The sequence below is a fragment of the Scyliorhinus torazame genome, chromosome 9 (genome assembly GCF_047496885.1).
Source record: "Scyliorhinus torazame isolate Kashiwa2021f chromosome 9, sScyTor2.1, whole genome shotgun sequence".
In the NCBI taxonomy this organism is placed as follows: domain Eukaryota; kingdom Metazoa; phylum Chordata; class Chondrichthyes; order Carcharhiniformes; family Scyliorhinidae; genus Scyliorhinus; species Scyliorhinus torazame.
In genome coordinates this window covers 54113932-54137631 of record NC_092715.1, presented here as the reverse complement: position 1 = coordinate 54137631, position 23700 = coordinate 54113932, and the positions used below count along the sequence as shown (strand labels likewise).

The following is a 23700-nucleotide window of genomic DNA, read 5'->3' as shown; positions in this document are numbered from 1 at the left end:
TGTCATTTCCGCGCCAGCTGGCGGGGCACCAAAGGCCTTTTCCGCCAGCTGGCGGGGCGGAAATTCGTCCGCCGCCGACCTAGCCCCTTAAGGCTGGGGCTCGGCCCCCAAAGATGCGGAGCATTCCGCACCTTTGGGGCGGCACGATGCCCGTCTGATTGGTGCCGTTTTGGGCGGCAGTCGGCGGACATCATGCCGTTTCCGGAGAATTTCGCCCATGCTCACTCTCCATCGCTGTAATGATCTTCTTCATCAATACCACCATCCCTCACCTTTTTTTCCTTTCCTATCTTCCATGAGCACATTGCATGCAGGAATATCCGGTGGCGGAGAATTCGCGACACGGCGGGGGCGGGATTCAGGCCGGCCCCCGGCGATTCTCTGACCCGGTGGGGGATCGGAGAATCGCGCCCCTGGCCAGTGATCTTTTATTTATTTTAGGAACTTGATGTCCTGGGTTCTAGAGGGAGCAACCCGGAAAAGCAGATTTGAGAGGGAGGGAGAATCTCTGTCGAGAATGAGCCTGCCAGAAAGAGAGATTAATCTCTGTCGAGAATGAGCCTGCCAGAGAGAGAGAGAGAGAGAGAGAGAGAAGCACTTGAGAGGAAGGAGAGACTTAATGGAGCTGAGTTGTTGAGGTTGGGGGCAGAGAAATTCACCCTATTAATAGATGTGGGGATTGCTTTTGAGGCAGGGTTAGAAAGGGAGGGAGACTCTCTCAACTGAGCCATTATCAAGAACACAGCAAGGGAATAAATAAAAACAGGGAATGCTGGAAAATCCCAGCAGGCCTGGCAGCATCTGTGGAGAGAGAACGGAGCTGACGTTTCGAGTATGAATGACTCTCTGTCAAAGCTGGAGAGAACTGAAAGGGAAGAAATGCCCTGCTGTGGGACGATGTTGAGATGGTCATTTTGAAACTTGGGTGAGGAACAGAGCAGAGGGAAGATAAGGAGCGAAGAAGTTGTTCCAGATTGGGCATCTCTGGTTTTGCTGAAGATGTTCGCTCTTGGGGCACAGCAGACCCACATTATAAAACAGCACATTCTCTTGAGTACCATGAGAGATCCATTTATTGCCCATCCCCAGTTGCTCTCAAAAAGGTGATCGTTAGCCACGTTCTTGAACTATTGAAGTCCTTGTGGTGTAGTTGCGCCCAGTGATGTTAGAGAGGACTGTCCAGGATTTTGACCCAACGGCAGTGAAGAAATGGTGATATAGTTCCAAGTCAGGATGGTGTGTGGCTTGGAAGGGGACTTGATGTTCTTTTGTGCCTGATGCCATTGTTCTGCTCGGGGGCAGAGCTCGCAGATTGGAAGGTACGGTCAGAGGAGTCTTAGTGAGTTGCCACGTGGTATCTTGCAGATGGTACATACTGCTGCCACTGTTTTGATGGTGAAGGAATTGAAGGTTTCTGATCAAGCAGACAGATTCGTCCCAGATGGTCTCAACTTTCTTGGGTATTGCTGGAGCTGCCCTCATCCAGGCAAGTGTTCGAGCATTCCTTCACACTCCCGACTTGTGCCTTGTAGATAGAGAAAAGAGGCTTTGAGGAGTCAGAAGGTGGATTACTTACCTCAGAAAGCCCAGCCCCGGACAAGTTGTTGTTCATATGATTGGTCCAGTTATGTTTCTGGTCAATCATAAACCCAGGATGTTGATGGTGTGCGAGTCGTTGGTGGTGATACTGTTAAACACCAAAGGGGGCAGATCTCTTTTAGAGAGATGGCCATTGCCTAGCACTCTTTGACATGAATGTTACCTGCCACTTATTGTCCAGAGCCTGAATGTTGTCTCAGTCTTACTGCGTATGGATACGGACTGCTTCAGTATCTGAGGACTTATAAATTGAACTGAATATTGTGCGCTTCTGACCTTGTGATGACACAGCTGAAGGAACTCCTGCAGTGATGTCCTGGGGCTAAGATGATTGGCCTCACCAACCTCAACTCTTTCCAATTTAAGAATGGAAATTATGGGAGGAAAGGCCAAGCTCACTTTTCACCTAACATTTTGGTGATTATGATGAAATTCTATGTTTTCGAACATTCATTAAGAAAATAAATGGTCAAGAGCGTCTGAGTCTCCAGCCAGGACAGGTGGAGCAGTAGCGTACAAAACGGGGGTTGTGCTGACTACCATTTCAGCCCCTTCTGTGGCCCTTGATGAATCCCCTTGAGAAGATCTCGGTCAGTGGTATGCTGGGAACTGGGGTTGGGTCCACCTGCCCCTTTTCGGGGATAACGGCTTCTCTCCTCCTCAAATGGTCAACTTGCTTTCTAGCCGCATGGCCCTGTAGGTTTATGACATAGGATACTGGCCCAGTCCTATTAGCAACTCTTCCAGGTTAGCTTGGTGGTCCTCCACCGAAGTTCAGCACGTTCTCTAAATCGTCTGTTTGAAGCGACCTGTCCTTCTTTGCTGTACCGCGGTGGCTTTTCTGTGAGGCTTACTCAGCCTCCACCCTCGAGGCAAACCTGGAAGAATAAGGTTGAGCTGGGCCCTGAACGCCGGCCCATTAACAATTCAGCCAGGGTAACCCCAGTGGTGGTCTGTGGGGCTGAATTGTATGATAGCAAGAGGTCTGCCAAGCAAAGCAGTAGTGGCCTATGAGCTTGTGTCTTCACTGATGCTTTGAAAGTTTGGACAGCTCTTTTACAGCCATCCCGTTCAATATGGAGTGGTGGGTGATTGACCTTCCGTGCTGGATCCCATTGGATCTCCTCACGAAGAATTGAAACTCTTCAGCTGTAAAGGCAGTACCGTTGTCTGAGACAAACACCTTGATCCCTGACCACCATCGGTAACTCCTGGCCAGTGCCTTCATTTTAGATTGCCCAGGGTGACTGCTGTGGAATTCTTAAAGAGGCTGCCGCACAAGGAGAGGCACAATCAGTCTGCAACCCCGCAGGAGGATCCTGTCCTCAAGTGATTTTGTCCCTAAGTTGCATAAAGGGTCTGATTGATCCTGACTTCTCAAAATGCCAGCCAGTAAAACCATCCTCTTGACTCTTAACAACACAGGGTTTCCATTGGTCCATGCTTTAGTGTGGCCGGATGAAATAGGTACAGTCTGAAGAAGATTTAGAGCCAGAACCATCTAGTGCGGAGTGAGAGGTCCGGAAATTGTTTGCGGCAGTGAAAGCCTGCTCAAAACATCCGCATTTGATATCCGGGTTCCTGGCCTGTGCTGGAAGCTATCCGATTATGCAGTCAAGAGCAGTGCCCATTATTGCACACTAAGTGGGGTGGGTTTATCTTCACGAAAAATGGCAAGTAATGGTTTATGGTCTGAATCGATTGTGAAGTGTCGACTGCAAACATGCTGATGAAAATTTTTTATGGCATAAATGACCGCCAGACTTTGTCAATCCGGTAATATTTTGTTTCAGCAGCTGAGAGCGTTTTGGATGTGACGGAAACAGGCCTCTCCACACCATCTTCCATTTTGTGAGAGATACCGTACTGAGGTGCATCGCAAGTAATTACCATTTCCGGGTTTACCCGGGTCGAAATGGACCAGTAAGGTCAACGACTGCAGGGCCTGCTTGACCTGATCAAAATACTTCCTTGTGGAAATCTTGATTTGTTCCTGATTAATAAGGGGATTTCTTGATTAATAAGGGGATCAGTAGAGTTTGCACATTCACCCCCTGTCTGCGTGGGTCTCACCTCCACAACCCAAAGATGTGTAGGGTAGGTGGATTGGCCACGCTAAATTGTCACTTAATTGGAAATTTGTTTCCAAAAATAAGGGGATCAGGGGTTATGGGGAGAAGGCAGGAGAATGGGGATGAGGAACATATCAGCCATGATCGAATGGGGGAGCAAACTCGATGGGTCGAACTGCCTAATTCTGCTCCTATGTCTTTTAGAAGTTGAAGCAGGGGTGCCAAAGTGGTTGACAGGTTGGGCAAAAAGCAGCCGGAATAATGACCATCCCCAGAAAAGACATCAATTCCGATGCATTCTTTGGTTCCGGCAGCCATTTTGTTGCCTTTACCTTATCTTCAGATGGGTGTAACGCCTTCACAACAACTCTGAAACCTAAGTCTGTGACTTCACCAGCCTGAAATGTTCACTCCTCACACTTTAACCGAATACTGGCTTCTTTCAACCTCTGATGACTTCTTCCAAATCCATTGTGTTCCTCTGGTGTCGCCCCTGTCGCAAGGACATCGTCCAGATACATGACAATCTTCGGAATTCCCTGCAATAGGCTCTCCATTGTGCGCTGGAATATCTGATATATTGCAACAAGCTTTTATGGGTATTTACAATAACAAACGTCCTTGACTCATCTTCCAGCTCAAGCTGCTGGTGCGCATAGGCCCAACCTCCATTTTGAGTGGACGGCCATTGGTGCCGAGGGTGAGATCAATGGGAGATGTTTTACTTGATCCGACGATATGAAGCTGTAGACCTGTAATGTTTCTTCAGGGTCTTCCACAAGCATGTTGACTGGAGGCACCGATGTTTTTTTGGGGACTAGTAGTAGACTATCTGACTTTACATCTGACTTGCAAATGGACTTACTTATTACATCTCAAACAGCTAAATTCTTTACATCTCCATATATGTCCTTGGAGTCTTCTCCCCACAGTGCTAACAAACCTCTTAAGCCTTGTGACTGTCTGTCACTTCTTCTTTTCTGGCTCCGCAACTCCCTTGCTTCGTGAACCTTGAGTGCTCTCCGCTTCCCTCCATAACGTGTTCACCTTGGTCTGCACGCTTTTCAATTCGGAAGCGCTTGATCGCTTGAGCCAACTCAACCACCTTGTCCAAGGATATTTTGGTTTCCGCCAGCAACATCGTCTGAATATTTAAGTTCTCTTAGACCAACCGGTCACACAGTATGTCACTGAGAGAATTACCAAATTCACAATGTTCTGACATTTGTCACAGTCTGGCGACAAAAGGAGATACTGTTTCACCCGGATCTCTGATGGCTGTATGAAACTTGTACCACTGCATAATAATGGAGGGTTATAATGGTCCCTCACTAATTGCGCCAATTGATCGAAGGACTTGGAGCCTGGAGCTGCATCGGTTCATGGACTTCCAAGATGGCTGCCTTTTTGTGGTCTTGTGGAGTCCTGGACCATGTGTTTTTAAATTGCTTTAGGCTGCACCCCCTTTTCAGTATTTTGAAAAAACGTTTGTTGCAGTTGTGTTTGCACTTCAGCCCCACGCTCCTAATCTACTGGCACCTAGTGCGGAGGATGGAGGGAGGAGGACCTCCTCATGAATCTGACCCTGGGCCTGTCCAAAGTTGCGCAAACAGGTCCGAGCAGCGGGCGACCAAGGGAGGACATTTTAGTTTGCTTTTTCAGTTTCATTTGTGATTTGCTTTTGTTTAAGGCAGTAACCCTATAAGGGGCTGCCTTTTTATTTTGCCCCTCAGTTTATTTAATTTAGTTTGTTTGGTCCAATCAAAATAGTTGGAGTCTGGAACCCCCGGCGATGTGAAACTTTGCACGAGGTTCTATATTTGGGCTGCAATCAGTAAGTAATACTGCCACTATTTCAACGGCGGCGAAAAGGTATCAAAGCCTTTCGACATATTGACCCCAAATATCACCCTCCATATTAAACGGATCAATTTTTCCGAATAGTGGCATCGCTATTCGACTGCAGACGATCTTTTAACTTTTTTAGTATTCTGAGAGTCTCTTCCCCTCTTCCAAATTTTCGATCATTTCCTTTGAGACTGGCTTGTTTTGCTTTCGCCGCCAATGTTATATTGCAAGGCAATCGACAAGGCAGTGTTGAAAAACAACAGAGGTTTATTGAACTAAGAAGAATGTTATACAAAGTACAACACAACTACTACACAGGCCTTGTTCCCACGACTCCTGGGTTAACTCTGACCAAGCCCCAACAGCCAGAAATGCGCCTAAACCCCTGGCATCCGTTCCGTGCTCTACCCCCATAGGCTCTGAGTCCAACACACGGCCCTCGAAGTATCGCCGCTTTAAGGGCGCTATCCCAATTTTCATCTTGCTCTCCTCAGGACAAACACAAGAAGGCCAACGTTTCAAACGATCGCAACAATTCCTACTATAGGAGAAAAGTGTGCTGCTAGGTTGGCAAGCCAAATCTGATTGGTCGCGGCATTGCCATGTAGAAAGCAGCAGGTAACTATTGGCTCCCCAAGCTCCACTGGGGCATGTTCCTTCAGTTGTTTGGCGTAGATAGAGTACAGGCCTTGCTCAACTGGCCAGTGCTTGCAAAACCCAAAACAAAATGGCTGCTGTTTGATGTGATTCCTCAATTGGGCAGCATTTGCTCAACAATCCTGAGTACACTAATAGCTACACTAACAACCAATTTAAGATAATCAGTCAAGCTCCTAACATGGCTCATTTATACTTATTAGAAGTGACATACATTGACATGCAGGGACCTGCTTTCTGCAAACAAAAGAAATATGTTCGGACTTTGCACCTTTATTTTGAATCACATGGGAGCTTGGGAAGCCTGTTGCCTTCTCTCTGACAATGCCTCAGCCAATCAGAATTGTCTTGCCAATCAGTCAGCATCCTTTTCTCCTGGAGTATATATATATTGTTGAGATCATCTGAAATTTGGCATTCTTGGGTTTGTCCTGATGCGTGCAAGACAAAAATCTTCAGCAACTTGTCTCTCTTTTCAGCCAAAATACTTTGGCTGTGGTCTCTTTTCCACAGCAACCTTTATTGACAATCATCCATGCCATGTTTTGTCGGCTGTGGAAAAATGTACATTTAGGGAATATTATTCAGAAGTTATTAGTGACTAACCATTAAAAAGGGTGCGCACACAACCAGCATTGTGGGATAAATGAGATTCATTGTTCTCGGCTGGCTGCAAAGCGTTTAATTTTTAAAAAAGAAATGTTATGATTTTGCAAAGCAATGTCGTATCTTTATTTTTTCTGTCTACTGAGAGCATCTAGCATGCATGAGAAGTAAATGAGCCTCCATCGCAGTGTGTGTGTCCAAAGTGACCTGGCCTGAGATTTGACTTTGCAGTGTTGTGATCAGTGTGGAGCTGAGCATGTGTGAGGCATGATGGTGTGTGTCTGGAAGCCCCTTTCTGTGCCGTTCTTTTGGATTTTGCTCCACAGCTTCCCTTTTTAGTAATGCTTCTGTTTAATTAGAAATGCTGATTAGTTTCCAGAAGTGAATGGCTTTGCTATTTCCTGGAACGCCATTTGTTTTCTGCCTAATTACAATAGTAACTTAATGAATGTGTGTTTCTCCCCTAGTCGCAGCAGCCCAACCTTGTTCATGAACGTTCACAGATTGGAGAGCCGTGAGTACAGTTTTGCTGTTTTCTCAGTGACGTGGTTGTAAAAATAAGATCAATTAATCTAATATCCTGAACCTGCCCCTGAGTTAATACTATCGAGCAATAAGGAGAATGATGTATTGGTGTCTAAAAACAAGTTTATATTAATGTACGTAATTACACAAGGGTCTTGGTACTTTATATCGATCTGCAAAAATCATGTTGCGCAGGAAACCATTCAAGCCATTGTGCAGTATTTCTCACGCAAATCTCCAATCTCAAATCTTATATGAACCTGCATTCATGTAGCCGCTTAAATTTTTTTTTTAATGTATTTATTACAAACATGTATTAAACAGGTTACAGCAAATAAACACCCCGGGAAACTTCACAACAATTGACTATACAGTCTATACAGATTTCACCCTCACCCCACCCCCCTGCAATGAACAACTCCTCAAACACGGTCACAAACATCCCCCACCTTTGCTCAAATCCCCTGCTGAGCCTCTTAACTCATACTTTAATGCAGCTGCTTTAATATAGCAGACTGTCCCGAGGCACCTAAGAGGAGTGTTATCAGACAGCTTTCAGCAACATCTGAATTGGAGGAGAAAGAGATGGAAATGCAAAGAGGTTTGTGTTCTGAATTCCAGAGCTTGGGCTTAAAATAGTTGACGGAACAGCCGGCAGTGGTGGTCCAAATGCAGAGGGGGCCAGAGTTGGAGGAACACTGAGTCCCTGGAGGTTTGTAGGGCTGGGGGAGTTAATATGAGATAGGGAGAGGTCAATCTTGGAGGTGTTTGAACATGAAGATAAGAATTTTAACACTGAGGCATTGGTAGGGCAAGAATTCATGTAGGTCAACAAATACAGGATTGATGGGTGAATGGTTTTTAACCCGAATCAGGATACCGGCTGCAGAATTTTGGATTGATTTGGATATTAATGGAAGATGGAAGGTCAGCCAGGAGATCATTACCATAGCAGAGTCTGGAATTGCCAAAAGCATGGGTGAGGGGAGGGTTTCGTCAGCAGATGGACTAATACAGGAGCGGTTACAAGATATTATTGGGATGAAAGGAGACAGTTTCAGCATTGCAAATGATATGAAGTAAGACATGAGGCTCAAGATACTGTATGCTTTATTAACTGCTCTCTCAATCTGTCCTGGCATGTCCAATGACTTATGCACATAACCACCCAGGCCTCACTGCATCCCCTTAAGCGTTGTACCCTTTATTTATACTGTCTCCCCAAGTTCTTTCTACCGAAATGACTCACTTCACATTTCTCTGCCTTGAACCTCATCTACCACTTGTCTCTCCATCCCACCAACTTCTTTACGTTCTTTTGGAGCTCTGCACCATGCTCCTTACAGTTCACGATGCTTCCTAATTTCACATTGGTCCCAGTGACATAGCTAAAAAAAGGGATGAGGTGCTAAAAGCAGAATATAGGGAGTTAGGAAGTAAGTTGAAAAGTAGGACCGTGTGCTATTCAGAGCAAAGATAGCAGAATGTATCAGATGAACAAGTGGCTGAAGAGGTGGTGCACGAGGGAAAGTTTCCGAATCCAGGGACATTGGGACCAGTTCAGGGGGAGCTGGACCGTACAAACTGGACAGGTTTCACCTGGGCAGGTCTGGGACTGATGTCCTTGGGGAAGTATTTGCTAAAGTGGTTGGGGAGGGTTAAAACTACAATGGCAGGGGGATGGGAACGTATGCAAGGAGTCAGAGAAGGGGAAACAAGGACAAGAACAAAAGACAGAAAGAGGAATAAGAAAAGTGATAGGCAGAGAAATCAAGGGCCAGAATCAAACAGGGCCACAGTGGAAAATAATGGGAACAAGACAAGGAATAATAAAAAGACGAGCCTTAAGGCTTTGTGCCTGAATGCGGGGAGCAGCCGCAGTAAAGTGGATGAATTAACCATGCAGATAGATGTAAAAAGGCATGATACAGTTGGGATTACAGAGACATGGCTGCAGGGTGGCCAGGGATGGAAACTGAACATCCGGAGTATTCAGTATTTAGGAAGGACAGTCAAAAAGGAAAAGGCAGCTGGTTAAAGAGGAAGTTGACGCAATAGTGAGGAGGGATATTAAGGATGTTGGTGGATAGTCAATGGCAAATATTCAAAGAACGCATGGGTGAACTGAAACAATTGTTCATTCCTGTCTGTTGCAAAAATAAAATGGGAAAGGTGGCCAATCCATGGCTAACACGAGACGTTAGCGATAGTATCAGATCCAAGGAAGAGGCATGACAAATGGGCCAGAAAAAAACAGCAGGCCTGCGGATTGGGAGCAGTTTACAGTTTAGCAAAGTAGGACAAAGGGATTGATTAAGAAAGGGTAAAAGAAGAATACGAGAGTAAGCTTGGGGAGATTGCCTGTAAAAACATGTATCGGTATGTGAAGAGAAAAAGATTGGTGAAAACAAATGTAGTCAGAAACAGGGGAATTTAAAATGGGAAACAAAGACCCGCTAAATACATACTTTAGTTCGGTCTTCACAAAGGAGGACACAAATAACCTACCAGAAATGACCAGAAATATTGGGGAACACGGGGTTTAGTGAGAAGGAGGAACTGAAGGAAATCAGTATTAGTAGGGAAATGGTGCTGGGGAAATTGATCACAGTACGAAGTCTTACAACACCAGGTTAAAATCCAACAGGTTTGTTTCGATGTCACTAGCTTTCGGAGCGCTGCTCCTTCCTCAGGTGAATGAAGAGGTATGTTCCAGAAACATATATATAGACAGATTCAAAGATGCCAAACAATACTTGGAATGCGAGCATTAGCAGGTGATTAAATCTTTACAGATCCTGTACAGATCCTTTACAGAATCTGTAAAGATTTAATCACCTGCTAATGGTCACATTCCAAGCATTGTTTGGCATCTTTGAATTTGCCTATATATATATGTTTCTGGAACAGACCTCTTCATTCACCTGAGGAAGGAGCAGCGCTCCGAAAGCTAGTGACATCGAAACAAACCTGTTGGACTTTAACCTGGTGTTGTAAGACTTCGTACTGTGCTCACCCCAGTCCAACGCCGACATCTCCACATCGGGGAAATTAATGGAATTGAAGGCCAATTATTCCTTAGGGACTAATAATCTATATCCCAGAGTATTTAAGGAAGCGATCGGAGAAATAGTGGCTGCATTGGTGGTCATCTTCCAAGATTCTATTACCCTGGAACAGTGCCTGCAGATTGAAGGATAGCTAATGTAACTCCACTATTTAAAAAGGGAGAAAACAAAGAATTGTAGACCAGTCAGCCTGATGTCGGTAGCAGGGAAAGTGTTACAGTCCATTATAAAAAAATTTATAGCAGAGCAGATAGCCAGCATGGATCCATGAAAAGGAAATAATGCTTGACAAATGTATTGAAACACTTGAGGATGTAACTAGTAGAGTTGACAAGGGGGAGTCCTTTAATGTGGTTTATTTGGACTTTCAGAAAGCTTTTGACAAGTCCTACATAAATTTGATTTGATTTGATTTTTTTTGTCATGTGTACCCTACAGTGAAAAGTATCATTCTGATACAGTCCTGGCAGATAGCTCCATACATGAAAAACATAGAACTTACTATAATAATTAATAATTATAGAACATACTATAATAATGGTTATAAGAGATGTAGGAAGAGGATCTGGAAGGGAGAGTCGCACAGAGTCGCCATGCTCTGGCGCCACCTTGGAATTTTTTTTTAAATTTCAAGATCCAGCTGCAGCCTGTAGTTGTTTATTTTTTGTCATCAATGTTAATCGGGAAGAGCAAGAGCTGGTCCAATTCCCTTGCAGTTGGCCCCCTTGGCTCAGTACTGGTGTTTGGAGAAATGCTCGATCAGCTCTCCGATCTTTTTGCTCCTACTGCCCAGCCTAGATCCGGTCAGGCTGGCCCACAGTCACATCACGCAGCCTCACTCCACTCCACTGGCCTCTCCCTGTAATGTACACTGGAGCTACACCCATGGTCCCTAAGCCGCTGAACCGGTCTTGACCTTGCCACCAGCTCCCACCGCCCAGCAAGGCAGCTGCTTCCCGCGGAGCGGTTCTTTGAGAAGTTATAGTCCTATCCCTGATCCATGCTTCCTACGAGATGCTTCCCCTCCTTAGAAGCTGAACATCCACTCAGACACCCTGGTGAATGGCCACAGGAAAATAAGTGATTAGCGTGTAACATTAAAGTGCATGGGATTGGGGGTAATATATTGAGACGGATAGAAAACTGGTTGGCAGACAGGAAACAAAAAGTAGGAATAAAATGGGTCTTATCTTCTTACAAATGGCAGGCAATAACTCGTGGGGTACTGCAGGGATCAGTGCTAGGACCCAACTATTCACAATCTATACTAACGATTTAGGTGAGGGAACTAAATGTAATATTTACAAATTTGCGGATGGCACAGAACTGGGTGGGAGATTGAGCTTTGAGGAAGATGCAGAGATGCTTCAGTCTGATTTGGATAAGTTGAGTAGTGGCCATTTGCATGACAGATGCAGTTTTATGTGAATAAATGTGAGGTTATCCATTTTGGTAGAAAAAACAGGAAAGAAGATTATTTATGAATGGCTATAGATTGAGAGAGGAGAATGTGCAACGAGACCTGGGTGTCCCTGTACACTAGGCACTGAAAGTAAACTTGCAGGTACAGGAGGCGGCAAAGAAGGCAAATAGTATGTTGGCCTTCACAGCAAGAGGATTCGAGTACAGGAGCTGGGATGTTGTTCTGCAATTATACAGGGCCTTGGTGAGATCACACCTGGAATATTGTGTGTACTTTTGGTCTTCTTATCTGAGGAAGGATGTTTCAGCTATAGAGGGAGTGCAGCAAAGGTTTACCAGACTGATTCCTGGGACGTATGAGGAGAGATTGAGTTGATTAGGATTATATATTAAGTTCAGAACAATGGGTGGGGGAATCCCATGAAAACCTATGAAATACTTACAGGACTAGACTGGATAGATGCAAGAAGGATGTTTCCGGGGGAGTCCACAACCAGGGGTCACAGTCTAAGGATTCCGGGTAAATCATTTAGGACTGGGATGAGGGAAAATCTCTTCAACCAGAGCGTGGTGAACCTGTGGAGTCTACCACCACAGAACCAGTAGAGGCCGAAACATTGTATGTTTTCAAGAAGGAGTTAGATATATCTCTTGGGGTAAATGGATCAAAGGATATGGGGGGAATTAGAAACAGGTTACTGAGTTGGATTGTCACCCATGATCATAATGAATGGTGGAGCGGGCTCGAAGGGTCAAATGGCCTCTTCCTGCTCCTATTTTCTGTCTATTTTAAAACTGTGCCTGGTACACTAAGGTCTATATCCAGAAAACCAATGTTCCCAACGCTGACCTCTGGGGAACTCTATATCTGGCCTTCCTCCAGCAGAAACAGCATCTATTAACCGTTACTTGCTGGTTCCTGTCACTCAACAATTTCCATGTTGCTACTGTCACTTTTAGTTGCATCAGCTATAACTTTGCTTCCATATGACACTGTATCAAATGCCTTCTGGAAATCCGTGTACATAACATCAACAGCATCACCCTCATTACCTCTTCAAAAAAACTCCAACAAGTTGGTGAAACAAAATCCTTCCTTAACAGATTTGTGATGGATTTTGTTAATTAACCTGCATTTGTCCAAGTGACTATTAATTTTGTCCCAAATTATTGTTTCTAGAGGCTCCCCAACCACTGAAACTAAACTGATTGGCCTGCAGTTGCTGGGCTTATCTTTACACTGTTTTTTGAACAATGTAATGTTTGCAATCATCCAGTCCCCTGGAACCATCCGTGACTCTAAGGAAAACTAAAAAACTATGGCAAGTGCCTCCTTAATTTCCACTCTCACTTCCCTCAATGTCCTTGGTTACATCTTACCTGGTCCTGGTGTTTTATCAATTTTAAGTATAGACAGCTATCTAATACCACCTCCTTATGAATTTTAAATCCTTCTCCACCATGGCTGGGCAACATCCTCTTACTTGGTAAAGTCATGCAAGTGTTATGGGCCAGGGCTTAGAAACTCCAAAGTGTATTATGAAGTTCACCTGACCTGTAACCTTTATGTTGAATTTGGCTTATATTTTTTTTCTATAAATTTAGAGTGCCCAATTATTTTTTTCCAATTAAGGGGCAATTTAGCGTGGCCAATCCACCTAGCCTGCACATCTTTGGGTTGTGGGGGCAAGACCCACGCAAACACGGGAAGAATGCGCAAACTCCACACGGACAGTAACCCAGAGCCGGGATCGAACCTGGGACCTCAGCGCCGTGAGGCAGCAGGGCTAATCCACTGCGCCGCCGTGCTGCCCTTGAATTTGGCTTAGATGACCACAAAAGCCTTCGCTTCAGGTGTGATTCATCAGACTTCCTAGGCGCTTTAATCAAAACAAGGTTTATTCTAAGACTGTAGTTAACATATATAGATATATATATATAAAAATACAGCAAGAATTTTTTATCAATTACAAACAGAAAGACACCACACAGCTGCAGTAATCCATGTATAACACTTATGAATTCCCCCTTAACTGTTCCAATTCAATAACAAAATCCATTAAACCAAAACCCCTTTCAAGGGTGTGGCCCAGCACACTGTATTCTCACTTGACTGGGACTGGTCCTTTCCCTGAATTCTGATCCAGTTTCAACTAGCAGTTTCAAACGTCTTCCGGAAAGCAACTCTATCTTTAAAAATTACCCAGGCAGTTTGCCACACCTCCAATGTGCTCATCACTGGACAGCTTTTGAAATGAAAACAAGGAAAACACTTCTTTCTCCTTCTGCAGTCCAAAGCAACCAAACAAAAACTGAAAACAAAAAAAAAACCCTCTCCACTGACAGCCCAGCTCCACCTACAAAATGACATCACTGAAGCCATGCTACAAGTCACATGATAAGAGACCAAACCTCTCTTAAAGGGACATTCACATGACACAAGGTATTCACTTAATAACTCAACCAATCCCTCTGCCTCCATCCGTGAATTCCTTTTTTGGTCCCGAGTGGGCCCCAATCCTCTTTTAACACCTTTTTACTATTCATACGTCTGTAGAAGAGATTGGGATTCCTTTTTATATTATGCCTCTTTTCATGCTTCCTCTTTGCTTCTCTTATTGGTCATTTCCCCTCTGAACCTTCTGTTTTCGGCCTGCTTCTCCATTTTATTATCCCGCTGACATTTATCATAAGATGCTTAATCTCCCTCACTTTTATCAGCCAGGGAGCTATAGATTTGTTTCCCCAACATTTCTCTTTCGAAAGAACTTACCATGACTGTGCTCGAACTCCCTCGCATTTGAAGAAAGAAAGAAAAGAAGAAAATTGCTTATTGTCACAAGTAGGCTTCTGATGAAGTTACTATGAAAAACCTCTAGTCGCCACATTCCGGTAGCCCATTGTTCATCTACCGCTTTTCCTGCCAACCTTTGCTTCCAACCTTACCCTACTGAAGTTGACTTTCCCCCAGTTAATTATTATTACAATGGATAGTCCTTTGTCCTTTTCTATTGCCACCCTAAACCTTGTGATACAATTAAAACTGTCTCCTAAATGTTATCCTCCAGAGAATTGATCTACTTGGCCCAGCTTATCCCAAGAACCAGGTCCAACAGTGCTTCCCTTCTCATTGAACTGGAAACATACTGTTGTAAAAAATGTTCATGAACACACTCCCACTCTCCCCTTTTCACAACTACTATTCCAGTCTATTTTCAGATGATCAATGTCCCACATTATAACTATTCTATAATGTTTGTACCTTTCTGTAATTTCCTTGCAAATTTGTTCCTCTACACGCTTTCCATTTTTTTGGTAATCTGTAGACTACCCCAAACATCTTTTTTGGTTCCTGGCTCTAGCCAAATAGAGGGCAGAATTCTCCACCTCGTGACACTACAAATGTGAACCACAATTGGGCGTCCAACCTAAATCCAGGTCCACGTCCAGCACCAATTCGGGCGCCATACTGGCTTCTCGCTGGGGCGAAAATGAGGTTAACGCCTTGTGCAAGCAGCGCCATGCAAAATGGCATTTGCGGGTATTAAATGTGATTAGCCGGTTGGACACAGTATGCTCCACCCTTCTGTGATGCTCCACTCCTCTCAGATGGAAGTCTGGCGGGGGTGAATTACTATAAGTATTTACAAACATGGACTGGGCGCCATGCTGCGGAGGGGGAGGGGAGGCTAAAAAAAACACTGAAAACCCGTTAAAAACTGTCGGGCTTGCTGCGGGATTGATGCCCGGTTAGTGACGTAGTGCCATGTCCGTGAACTTGGTGTGTGTCCCTCGGGATCGGGGTGGCCTGGCTCAGACCGCTCTTGCTGCGATCTGTCTTTTAAATGCACCCCTTTGGTGCTACTTATAGGCTCCTGGCTGCTCGTAAGTTCATTAGATATAGGAGCAGAATTAGCCCATTTGGCTCATTAATTCTGCTCCGCCATTCGATAATGACTGATCTCATCCTGAGCTTAACTTCACCATCCTGCCTGTTCTCCATAACCCTTCGACCGATTACCAATTAAAACATCTGTCTAACTCCTCCTTAAATTTACTCACTGTCCCAGCATCCACCCAGCACACTGGAGTTGCGAATTCCACAGATTCACAACCTTTTGGGAGAAGTAGTTTCTCCTCAACTGCTCACACTGCTGAGTGCTGCCTGTGTCCTTTAAATGCTCAGAAGGCCTCTGGTCGTCTGGGAGCCCACCCAGGCCGCTCCTCTGGACACCATCATACCCCAGCTGTATCATCAAGGGCCAAGCTTAATCAGGAGCCCAACTGGTGTTGGCACTCCAGTGCTGTCCCATTGCAGAGGAAGCAGGGGATCAACAGAGCTCACCCCAACCAGAGGACACCTGCACCACGGCCTACGGAACACCCCCGCCCCCCCCCCCCCCGGTTCTCTGCCTCTCTCAGGGTGGAGGACTCATTGGTGACCCCCAAACCCTCCGGATCACCAGCTGTCTCAACCGCCTCCCACGCAGTGTACAGGAGGACAGCCTTGAGTCTGCGGCCCACCCTGGGGAAGAGGGTGTCCCTCCACTCACTGGCATGGGGCCATGGGTCCACCTCAGATTCCTGACCTCGGGGGGGCAGGTCTTCTCTGAGCCACCTTGGTGGTTGCAGTGAGTGTGTGGTAAGTGGAGCGCTTAACACAGCTCCAGCTGCCAGGCTCTTTGGTGCTAAATCCGGCCCCTGCGGGTAGAATGCCCGCTGGGCTGGGAATTGGGTGGCATTCATCCTGCAGAGTCTTAGCCTATCAGCATGTCCTGAATTGCTCCACAAATAGCACCCCCAATGAGGGTGTGAACCGCACTCAATTCAGTCAACACTTATTCGTCTCCCAAATGGAGAATTTCGCCCAGCTTCTGTCCTTGGCCCCTTTGTGATATGCTCACTCTCCATCACTGTAATGCCCTTCTTAATCAATACCACCATCCCTCACCTTTGTTTCCTTTCCTATCTTCCATGAGCACCTTGCATGCAGGAATATTTAATACCCAGTTCTGCCTCTATGACCCATGTCTCTGTTAGAGCCACAACATTGTAATTCCACATGGCAATCTATGCCTGTAACTTATCAATCTTGTTTACCACACTTCCATGCACTGTAACCCTGATGTCAACTTTATTACTTTCTCCCTTACTCTGAACCCACCTAATAACTTGCTACTCCCTACTCTCGTGCTATCCATCTCTCCCAGTCTTCTGTGCACCTTGGTATTGCTCTCCAATATTTTCTCCTGGTGCCAACATCCATGTCAAGTTAATTTAAGCCCTCCCCAGTAGCAGTAGTAAATTACCCCATAAGAAATTCAGTCCCAATTCTATTTAGATGAAACCTGACTGGCCTGTGCAGGTCCCATCTTACACAGAGCCAGAACTCCTGATCTGTTGAGTGCTTTGGAACATCCTGATGATGTGAAAGGGCTTTATAAATGCAAGGAGTTTTTTATTCATTCTTGTGGGAAGGTCAGCAATTTTTACCCATTCCTAATTGCACTTGAGAAATTGGTGGTGATCTACCTTCTTGCTACCTTTACAGTTCATGTGGTGTAGGTACGCCCAGAGTGCTTTTAGGGAGGGGGGTTCCAGGATTTTGACTCCGTAACAGTGAAGGTAGCACAATATAGTTTCAAGTCAGGATCGTGTGTGAGTTGGAGGGGAACTTGCAGGCGTTGGTGTTCCCATGCATCTGCTGCCCTGTCCGTCGAACTGGTACAGGCCTCACCTGGTACTTTTGTTGGAGCCTTGACAAGTTCTCCAGTGCATTTTGCAGTGGTGAATAGGGTACCCATCAAGCACGTTGCTTTGTCTTGGATAGAGCAGATCTTCTTGAGTGCTGTTGGAGCTGCAATCATCCAGGCAAGTTGAGAGCATTCTATACCCCTCCTCGCTTGTGCCTTGTAGATGGTGGACAGACTTTAGGAGAGATGAGTTACTCTCTGCAGAATTCCCAGACTCTGACGTGCTCTTGTCATAACAGTATTGACACAAGATAAAGAGGTTTCAAGTGCTTACAGTTTCTGCTGTTGTAACTTTAAATCATTTGGGTGATTTACACTATGAATGGACTGTAGTAAAAAGCTTCCTTTTAAGAAAGTGGAAAGTTATCAGTCAAACTTCTTTTTGAATTTTTCTTTACACGAGAGCCTTCATTAGTTTTATGCAGTGAATAGTGGGTGAATGGTCATGGAAATGCCATAGCTTGGCATGGGCAGCATGAAGGGTCAATAGAGGATGGGTGGGGGATATAGCTTGGCATAGGGTGAATGAGGGGCAATGGCGTGTAATTGGGGAGGCATACATTGATAAATGGGGCATGAACGACCATGCTGTGTGAATAAGGTACATGAGGTGGCATGGATGTGGCATCCAGAGAGTGGGGTAGTGGGGGTGGCAGTGGTTTGGAGGGGGCTATAAGGGCTGGATGGCCTTTATCTTATTATTATAACAAGTCCCACAGCACTGAAGTGAACCTTTTAAACAGTCAGCCTCGGCAACCAGCAGCCTCTGTGGCTGCCTCCAAATTTTCATCCCGGATCAGCTGGTCCAACTGCAGGCTGCACCCATCATCCCCACAACGAAAATCCAATCGTTGTGGGCACTTTACCCTGAGGCAGGCCAAGCCAGGAATTGTCCCGACTCCCACTACCCATTTCGAGGATGGGAATCCAACTCACTGTGTGGAGGATGCAACGTCCTTTGAAGAATGCAGAGAAGAGCCTGCAAATTGTGTAATTCCGCTTCAGGGAACAGATCAAACAGAGGGTGTGAGACCACTCTCAGGTCTGGTGGAGAATGATTCCTCTGTGTGGTGATTTTGAAGTCACTTGCCAGTGTTTGGTTTCAGTACCAGCAACGGGATTTCCTATTTCTACCCACTTCACCTGCTGAGGTTAATATGGAAACCTTTTTGCCTCCAAGCATGAAGTTACTTCCACAGCCAAATAGGTCGAACCTAGAACAGACCTATTACTTGTATTCTCCTTGGGTCAATGCTGCCAAATCATGGGGAAGTTATTTGAATTCTTAAAGGCACTGTTACTGTTAAACTAAAGAGAACAGGAATAGCACTTCTGCTCTACCAAGAGCCAAGATATCCAAATTTATTGTTCGAATTCCACAAATGTCACAAGAGACGTTTACTCGGACCCTGTGTTATAGAGTGCACATGTACCATCCATTTCTTTATACATTGGGAATGTAGAAGAATAGGATGAGGCTCTGTGGCCCTTACACCTCAACAGATGTTGACTTATAAGCAGGAATGGACCCTAACTCCTTTCCCTGTATCTTTTCATAATCTGTGCTCGCAGATATGCCTCCATTTACCTTTTAAATTATAATGTAGTCTCCGTAAAAGGGATCTTTGCGATAATTAATTAATTTTTTAAAAAATGCCCAATTATTTTTTTTCCAATTAAGGGACAATTAAACGTGGCCAATGCACCTACCCTGCACATCTTTGGGTTGTGGGGGTGATACCCACGCAGACATGAGAGTGTGCAAACTCCACACTAACAGTGCCCCACTGCCGGGATCGAACCCAGGTCCTCAGCACCGTGAGGCAGCAGTGCTAGTCACTGAGCCACCGTGCCGCCCCACGATAATTAATTTCAGGTTCTAAGTAACCTTCTGTCTGAAATTCCTTTTAGTGATAGTCCTGAAATTACATTCTTTGTTGTTGATTTACCAACTGATGTAAAGCTGCCTTTACATCAAGGCAGCATTTGACCGAGTAAGTATGGCATCAAGGAGGCCTGGGGGCAATGGAAATCGGGGGGGAAATCTCTCCACTGGTTGGAGTCATACCTGGCACAAAGGACCGTCAATCATCTCAGTTCCAGGACATCACTGCAGGATTTCCTTGGGGTAGTGACCTCAGCCGAACCATCTTCAGCTGCTACATCAGCACGGGCAGCATGGTAGCACAGTGGTTAGCATTGTTGCTTTACAGCACCAGGGTCCCAGGTTTGATTCCCAGCCTGGGTCACTGTGCGGAGTCTGCACGTTCCCCCTGTGTCTGAGTGGGTTTCCTCCGGGTGCTCCGGTTTCCTTCCACATGTCCCGAAAGACGTGCTGCTAGGTGAATTGGACATTCTGAATTCTCCCTCTGTGTACCCGATCGGGCGCCGGAATGTGACAACTGGGGATTTTCATGGTAACTTCATTGCAGTGTTAATGTAAGCCTACTTATGACAATAAAGATTAATATTATTTATTATTATCAATGACCTCAATTCCATCCTCAAGTCAGAAGTGGGGATGATCACTGATGATTGCACGATGTTCAGCAGCATTCGTGATGACTCAGATTCTGAAGCAGTCCATGTTCATATGCAACACAACCAGAACAATATTCAGGCTTCGGCTGATAAGTGGCAAGTCACATTCATACCACCCAAGTCCCAGGCAATGGCCATTTCCAACAAGCTAAATCCCCCACTATCAATATCCTGGGAGTTACCATTGCCTAGAAACTGAACTGGACTAGTCATATAAATATTGTGGCGACAAGAGCAGGTCAGAGATTAGGAATACTGCAGCATGCAACTCATCTCCTGACTCCCCAAAGACTGTCCACCATCTTTAAGGCACAAGCCAGGAGTGTGATGGAATGCTCTCCACTTGCCTGGATGAGTGCAGCTCCAACAACACTCAGGATGCTTGACATCATCCAGGACAAAGCAGCCTGCTTGATTGGCACCCCTTCCACAAACATTCACTGCCTCCACCACAGGGTCCCACGCACAATGGCAGCAGTGTACAATCTACAAGATGCACTGCAGGAACTCATCAAAGGTCTTTAGACAGCACCTTTTAAACCCACAACCACTACCATCTTAGGACAAGGGTGGCAGACACATGGGAACACCACTAGCTGGAGTTTCCTCTCTCATCCTGACTTGGAGCTATATTGCTGTCTCTTCACTGTTGCTGGGTCAAAATCGTGGAACTCCCTCCCTAACAGCCCTGTGGGTATACCTACACCACATGGACTGCTGCAGTCCAAGAAGGCAGCTCACCACCAGCTTCTCAAGTGAAATTTTGGATGGGCAATAAATGCTGGCCTAGCCAGTGACACCCACATCCCATGAATGAATGAAAAAAACAATTTTTCATGACATTTCTCCTCAAAACAACTCACGATAGTTTTAAAAACGCAATTGCAGACCACATATCCTCCTTGTTCCAATGAATACGTCCCTTTTTTCTCAGCCGATTCTCCAGATCATTTTAGTAAATCCTTGCTGTACCTTTTCTACATCTACATTATCCGTTCCCTGATGAGATTCCCAGATCTGCACACTGTTCCGCAATTGTGGCTTAACCATTGTCTTCTGAAAATTCATGATCACTTCTGTTTCTATTCTCTGCGCCAATGTATATAGGCTAGAATCCCATTGGCCGTTTCGATAGCCTGTCCCCAGATCGTTCAAGATTGATAATGCAATTTAGTTTAATCGTACTGAATTTCCGTTAAGTTTACTTGGAATTGTAGATAAAGTGAGAGGTGCGGGTGGGCTAAATTTAAACTTTTTCTTCTGAACTTTCTCAAAGGTACCAAGCCATGTACAGCTACAACCCGAGAAATGAGGATGAGCTGGAGCTCAAGGAAGGAGATCTTGTTGATGTAATGGAGAAGTGTGATGATGGTTGGTTTGTTGGTATGTGTCTTTCAAAGTATCTTCCTGCAATCAGAGTAGGGATGAGCTAAGAGATTAAAGTTAATTTTTGAACCTAAAACCCATGGAGGAAAAAATAGGGTGAGAAAAATGCAGGTGAATATCCTCATTTTCACCAAAAGGAGATGAAGTGACTCATGAGGCCAGATCAAAAAAGAGGCCTAAACGTACTAAATACGTTAAATCAGGCAAATTCCAAGTTCTCAATATCTGACGGATGTTAGCAGATTTAAGAATTAAGAAGAAGAAAAACTGTAACTTCAAGAAGATGGAATCCATCAATTCCACGTTCCCAGCAGGGGCCCCATAGTCACTGGGAGCACAGGCTCCATAGTCACTGGGAGCACAGGCCCCATAGTCACTGGGAGCACAGGCTCCATAGTCACTGGGAACACAGGCTCCATAGTCACTGGGAGCACAAGCCCATAGTCACTGGGAGCACAGGCTCCATAGTCACTGGGAGCACAGGCCCATAGTCACTGGGAGCACAGGCCTATAGTCACTGGGAGCACAGCCCCATAGTCACTGAGAGCACAGGCTCCATAGTCACTGGGAGCACACGCCCATAGTCACTGGGAGCACAGGCTCCATGGTCACTGGGGGCACAGGCCCATAGTCACTGGGAGCACAGCCCTCATAGTCACTGGGAGCAACGGCCCATATGTCACTGGGAGCACAGGCCCATAGTCACTGGGAGCACCGCCCCATAGTCACTGGGAGCACCGCCTCCATAGTCACTGGGAGCACAGGCCGCATGGTCACTGGGAGCACAGCCGCCATAGTCACTGGGAGCAGCGGCCCATAGTCACTGGGAGCACAGGCCGCATAGTGACTGGGAGCACAGGCCCATAGTCACTGGGAGCACAGGCCCCATAGTCACTGGGAGGACAGGCCCCATAGTCACTGGGAGAACAGGCCCCATAGTCACTGGGAGCACAGGCACCATAGTCACTGGGAGCACAGGCCCATAGTTACTGGGAGCACAGGCACATAGTCACAGGGAGAACAGGCCCTATAGTCACTGGGAGCACAGGCCCATAGTCACTGAGAGCACAGGCTCCATAGTCACTGGGAGGACACGCCCATAGTCACAGGGAGCACAGGCTCCATAGTCACTGGGAGCAATGGCCCATATGTCACTGGGAGCACAGGCCCATAGTCACTGGGAGCACCGCCCCATAGTCACTGGGTGCACCGCCTCCATAGTCACTGGGAGCACAGACCCCATGGTCACTGGGAGCACAGCCACCATAGTCACTGGGAGCAGCGGCCCATAGTCACTGGGAGCACAGGCCGCATAGTCACTGGGAGCACAGGCCCATAGTCACTGGGAGCATGGGCCCCATAGTCACTGGGAAGACAGGCCCCATAGTCACTGGGAGAACAGTCCCCATAGTCACTGGGAGCACAGTCACCATAGTCACTGGGAGCACAGGCCCATAGTTACTGGGAGCACAGGCACATAGTCACAGGGAGAACAGGCCCCATAGTCACTGGGAGCACAAGTCCATAGTCACTGGGAGCACAGGCCCCATAGTCATTGAGAGCAGCGGCCCCATAGTCACTGGGAGCACAGGCCCCATAGTCACTGGGAGCACAGGCCCCATAGTCACTGGGAGGATAGCCCCCATAGTCACTGGTAGCACAGACCCTCACTTACTGGGAGCACAGGCCCCTGGTCACTGGTAGCACAGGCCCATAATCACTGTGAGCACAGGCCCCATAGTCACTGGGAGCACAGCCCGCATAGTCACTGGGAGTACAGCCCGCATAGTCACTTGTAGCACAGGCCCATAATCGCTGGGAGCACAGGCCCCCTAGTCACTGGGAGCACAGGCCCCATAGTCACTGTGAAGACAGGCCCCATAGTCACTGGGAGCACAGGCACCATAGTCACAGGGAGCACAGGCCCATAGTTACTGGGAGCACAGGCACATAGTCACAGGGACAACAGGCCCCATAGTCACTGGGAGCACAAGTCCATAGTCACTGGGAGCACAGGCCCCATAGTCACTGGGAGCACAGGCCCCATAGTCACTGGGAGCATAGCCCCCATAGTCACTGGTAGCACAGACCCTCACTTACTGGGAGCACAGGCCCCTGGTCACTGGTAGCACAGGCCCATAATCACTGTGAGCACAGGCCCCATAGTCACTGGGAGCACAGCCCGCATAGTCACTGGGAGTACAGCCCGCATAGTCACTGGTA

General features: G+C 46.3%; 2 protein-coding genes across 26 annotated transcripts in view; both read left to right on the top strand.

Annotated features, from left to right (window-relative positions):
* LOC140429207 (sorbin and SH3 domain-containing protein 2-like) overlaps nt 1-23700 on the top strand; it is a 1121994-nt gene that overhangs the window by 622295 nt on the left and 475999 nt on the right. The window lies entirely within an intron of this gene.
* The window catches only part of LOC140429208 (uncharacterized), a 298619-nt gene that overhangs the window by 189065 nt on the left and 85854 nt on the right, over nt 1-23700 (top strand). The window contains exons 23-24 of the mRNA XM_072515922.1: nt 7250-7296; nt 21368-21474. Of these exons, the coding sequence (XP_072372023.1) occupies nt 7250-7296; nt 21368-21474 (154 nt within the window). The remainder of the gene's footprint in view (nt 1-7249; nt 7297-21367; nt 21475-23700) is intronic.